We start from the raw sequence: 4,660 nt of genomic DNA, 5'->3' as shown, positions 1-4,660 counted from the left end.
AGAGAAGAGAACCAAAGAAACATATACTTCTGCCATGGAGGATAGGATCGTCTATACACAAATATATTCATATGGCTTATGGTATGTTTCTTTAAGGCTTTCTAATCCGTTTGCAAATTTAATATTTAACTTCTAGAATAGCATACTTATTTGTGCATGATGAATAGGGTCAACAGGGTATTCCATTTGTTTGAGATGCCTCTCAATTCGCAGGCACTCATGTAATCAATATTATACCAGAGTTCGAATATATATATATATATATATATGAATATGCATCACACAGAAATAATACACATTGATCCTGAAACCTGTATGCCATGGTTTGTAATGCATAATACCTATGGGTAAAAGGGAACATTTAGAACCAAAAATAAAATTATATCAGGACCTATGCAGAAGGAAAAAAAAGATTACCATAACAAATTGTATCTTGCTGTCCATGTTATCTTCCTAGGCAATTTTTTCTTTACCTCCATGCTTTTACAAGCTGTTAACGTGAAATTTTCGGCATGTTGGCATTTTTATTTTCTGACTGAAGGTATGTTTACATGTTATGAATCTAGGAAATATTTAGTGCAAATTTGCAAATTACACTAATTAGGTAATTAAACCATTTTTAGATGTTCTGAACAAAGAAGATTAAGTATGTTGTGGGTTGGTACTATGTAAAATCTCATATTCAAACTATATTAGCTGTAGAAGAAAAAAAAAAGAAGATAGATAATAGATATTATTCCTTATTTCCAAATGCTTCTGTTGCATGAATTTCTTTTAAAGAATAATATATTTAGTGAAGTAGTATATCATGTCATACTTGCTGTTATAAGCTCTTAACAACATAATATTGTTTTGGTCATTTTTATTTTTCTTTTTTCTGTCGAAGGCCCTCTTTGCTGTATGGTAATGTCTCTCATTCCCTATTTCTTGCTGAACAAAATATGTTGTCATTTACCATATTTTCTGTGGTAGTTTATGTGATTCTGTCCCTCTTCTTAGTTGTTGGTACCATATTTTGCACTTCTCTGCTGCGTCTCTTTTAGCTGAAATCTAACCTTGCTCTAAACTCTGTTCCATATATTGACAATTGAACAGTAACATATTTATGAATTCTCTGTAGTATTCTTTAGTTACCAATACAGTGAGAAAACCAGTGCATGCAAGGCATTAATGCACAGAACTAGCAGTTGTGTTGTGTTGGATTCATTGAATATGTGCTAGTACAGTAGAGCACTGAGGAGTATTTAGTAACCATAAATACTCTTTATTACGAAGGCCAACTTAGTACAAACTACCATCTAGCAAACTGTTCTAAGCATCAAGGACTTGTGTTTGATTAAGACATGCAAAATTTGGAATATTTGTCTATGAGTCATACTCCATTCTCATACAAATTTTCAGGATTCAGTGAGTATTGTCGGCTTCCAAAATGCATCGTAACTATGATAAAAAATCATAACTACTTTTAGTGTTGTATCCCTTTTATGATAATAGACTATGTATTACCACATTCTATTAAAGATGATGGGCAACGGAGCAGCAGGAGATTTAGGGGCTGTTTCGATACAACGTACTAAACTTTAGGAGGATCACATCGGATATTCGAACGCTAATTAGAAGGACAAAACATGAGCTAATTATAAAACTAACTGCAGAAGCCCTATACTAATTCGTGAGACGAATCTATTAAGCCTAATTAATCCATCATTAGCAAAAGGTTACTGTAGCACCACATTGTCAAATCATGGACTAATTAGACTTAATAGAGATTCGTCTCGCGAATTAGACTCCATCTGTGCAATTAGTTTCGTAATTAAACTATATTTAATACTTCTAATTAGTATCAAAACATCCGATGTGACAGGTACTAACGGGGTGTACCCTAAATGATGTTTTCTGTAATTTTGTTCATAGTATACTTTAGATAGTTTGTTGTGCTGGCGACGGTTTGGCCATGATCAATGCGCAAAAACCGAGAGTTTTACATGGCAAAGACAGTTCCACATGACTCCTAACTTCGGTGTTGACTTGGACCATTATATTGAGCAACAGACAATTAACACCCTATAACCGGCATTAATTAGTTAGGGCTAATCCATTTCCCAACATTGAATGCATTAATTGCTGTGCTTTTCTCTTGTGCAGGATCCAGAATGTACTGATGTGCTCTCTTGCATGGTTTGGAAGAGCCTGCTTGGACCGGCAAGTGAAACCACCAAACTTTCTTGACAGTAAGGAGAAGGATTGACTTGTGCATTTTGGTTTAAGGTCTAGTGCCCATGCATTCGAACCATGATTGAAGTATGCACATATAGTTGGTTCATTTGGCACTATAACTTTTGTGAGATGCAGTTTTTATTGGTTTCCAAGTTCATTTACTTACCAAAACTTTGCCAATTTCATGTTGACCGAATTTCGCCGCATACCAAACAAGCCGAGCAGCCTTCTTGCATTGATGATTGATCCAAGGCCGATCGCTGCGTCATGTCCGTTGGCGCATTACGTGTCGTTGTGTTGTGTATCGTCATCACATCAGTCTTGTTTGACTCGTTTGCCATGAAACACACTATGAATCATCCATCTTTGGTTTTTTCCTACGCAGTGCTATCGACGGCCTTGGCCAGGGACAAGGATGACATGGCGAAACGAGACGTGCACCGCCCTCAAGTCTGAAGCCAGACGTTGCTTCAAAAAAAAAGTCTGAAGCCAGACATCAGCAGAAGGTATAGCACCGCCCCCCCTTCCCCCATCTGTTACCTCTTTGGAGCATCGCTGGATGCTGGCGATTTGCCTATGAATTATTGTCCAAACATTAACTAATTAGGCTCAAAAGATTAGTCTCGCAAAGTACAACAAAACTGTGCAATTAGTTTTTGATTTCATCTATATTTAGTACTCCATGTATGTACCGCAAGTTTGATGTGATGGAAAATCTTCTTTTTTCATAGTGCTAAAGTTGGGATTTTAGGGGCGCCTAAGTCAGTGTTTAACTCTATGTGAATATAGAAAAGAATAGAATGCACTGCTTCTACAGTTTATGACTCCACACAGGAGCATCACCACACTTAGAGTTGTATAATGTCGATCGAAACAGAGGATGCTTAAATTGATTTTTGCTTAATTACTACTTGGTCGCCTCACTTGCATTTAAGTTGCAGCATGTGCAGCACCCTTACAGTTATACCCACACAGTCCCCCATCTAGCTCATCTATCTCACCACTACTATTTGAGTTTTGAGCAACTTAGTTTCAGTTTTCACTTGCTGTCTCCCCTTTCTACAGTGGCCTGCTTGCCCTGCCCCGCTTGCACGGTGCAAGCCTAGTGCAGGAGGCTCAGGGTCTCCAGCGGCTTGACGGCGTCAAGCCGGCGGGGAGGCGTCCGCGGCATGGCAGGCACCGACGGCTGCACGAACTTGCAGTTGGGGCACGACGGGGAGGACTTGCAGAGCATGACGAGGAGGTGGCAGTTGGCGCAGGGCACGGCCACCATGTGGCCGCCGCCATTCGGGCTTCTGGTCTCGTCCGCAACGGCAGCACCGATGGAGCTAGCCTTGCCGTCGAAGATGGAAGGGGTCGTGGAGATGTTGAGCTCCAGGTTCAGGGCGCCCTGCTCCTCCTTGTTGGACGACCTCGGCCTCACCCAGCTCTTCTTCATGGTCTTCCTGTTCAGGTAGTACATCCTCCCAGACTGCCACAAACATACAAGTTTAAGATTCAGTTAAACTGTCATTGGCCATGATTGCCAAAAAAAAATTATGGAGTACAACACGTGACAGCATCAATAGCATAAGGATCATTCAGTGAGTTATACACTTCTACTTCCTAAAACAGTGCTCTGCTTCTCCTGCTAGATCATCAACGGACTCTGCCACGTAGATGGTACTCTGCTTTCTAAAATACAGCAGGTTTCCAGTTTCACTTCCACCATGGAACGCAAAATATTCTACTACCAAAAACAAACAACATAACAAGGGTGTGCGTGTGTAATTATATAGATGCTCACATGCAGGTCGAGGCACTGTTCCCAGTCCGGCGGCAGAGGGTCGCCGAGCTGGAGCTCCAGGCCGCTTGCATGGGACATGGCCTCCTCCCTCCATGCGAAGTGCTTCCTCTTCTTCCCGCCGCTGCCGTCCGAGTCCGACGACGAGCTCCTGGGGCTCTTCACAACAGCAAAGCCCGCTGCCGGCGCCGACATCCCCAGCGACAGCTCCGGCTGCACCTCCATCTCCTCAAATCCTCCCCCGTAAGCAACAACTCCCTGCCGCTCCTCTGCGACTCTGCGTGGTCTCTATTTATACTGCAAGCTCCCTCTACAACACAAGCTGCCGGATCCTGCCGCTGTTGGATACCCATGAATTTATAGAGGCCGTGATGGAGCGGGGGAGGAGGAGGAGGGACGAGGAGGAGGGGGGTTCACCATAAATGAGCTGCATCCAACGCCACAGTGAGGGTGCATTTAAGGTGTGGCAAGTAGAGTGCCCTTAAATGGGCTCAGCTCGGAACCCCCTCTTCCACCTCCTCCCCCACATTTAAGGTTCCCTCTCCGCGCGCGGCCGGCCGGCCGGCCGGCCGCTGCCCCTGCTGCGCGCCATTACGCCGGCCGGGAGCCGAGCCGCGCGCCGCGGCTATTGGCTACGGCGTACGTAGCCGTCATCAAAGT

At 43.2% G+C, this 4,660-nt stretch overlaps 1 protein-coding gene across 1 annotated transcript; it reads right to left on the bottom strand.

The window, feature by feature from the left end:
* Positions 1-3,074: 3,074 nt before the first annotated feature.
* On the bottom strand, positions 3,075-4,367 carry LOC101757522. Its single transcript, XM_004979122.4, has 2 exons — positions 4,004-4,367; positions 3,075-3,688 (listed from the first exon to the last, which is right to left on the bottom strand). The coding sequence occupies exons 1-2, from the start codon at positions 4,223-4,225 to the stop codon at positions 3,320-3,322; spliced, it is 591 nt and encodes a 196-aa protein (XP_004979179.1). The 5' UTR covers positions 4,226-4,367; the 3' UTR covers positions 3,075-3,319.
* Positions 4,368-4,660: the final 293 nt, after the last annotated feature.

Source organism: Setaria italica, chromosome VIII (genome assembly GCF_000263155.2).
Source record: "Setaria italica strain Yugu1 chromosome VIII, Setaria_italica_v2.0, whole genome shotgun sequence".
In the NCBI taxonomy this organism is placed as follows: Eukaryota; Viridiplantae; Streptophyta; class Magnoliopsida; order Poales; family Poaceae; genus Setaria; species Setaria italica.
The sequence above is the reverse complement of the archived record's forward strand: the minus strand, read 5'-3'. Positions and strand labels throughout refer to the sequence as shown.

What these genes read in the sequence shown, in the direction of transcription:
- LOC101757522 (XM_004979122.4), bottom strand. Translation starts at nt 4,225, where the DNA reads ATGGAGGTGCAGCCGGAGCTGTCGCTGGGGATGTCGGCGCCGGCAGCG. An exon ending in AACAGTGCCTCGACCTGCAT is followed by an intron (nt 3,689 to 4,003) that starts GTGAGCATCTAT and finishes TGTTTGTGGCAG; the next exon opens with TCTGGGAGGATGTACTACCT.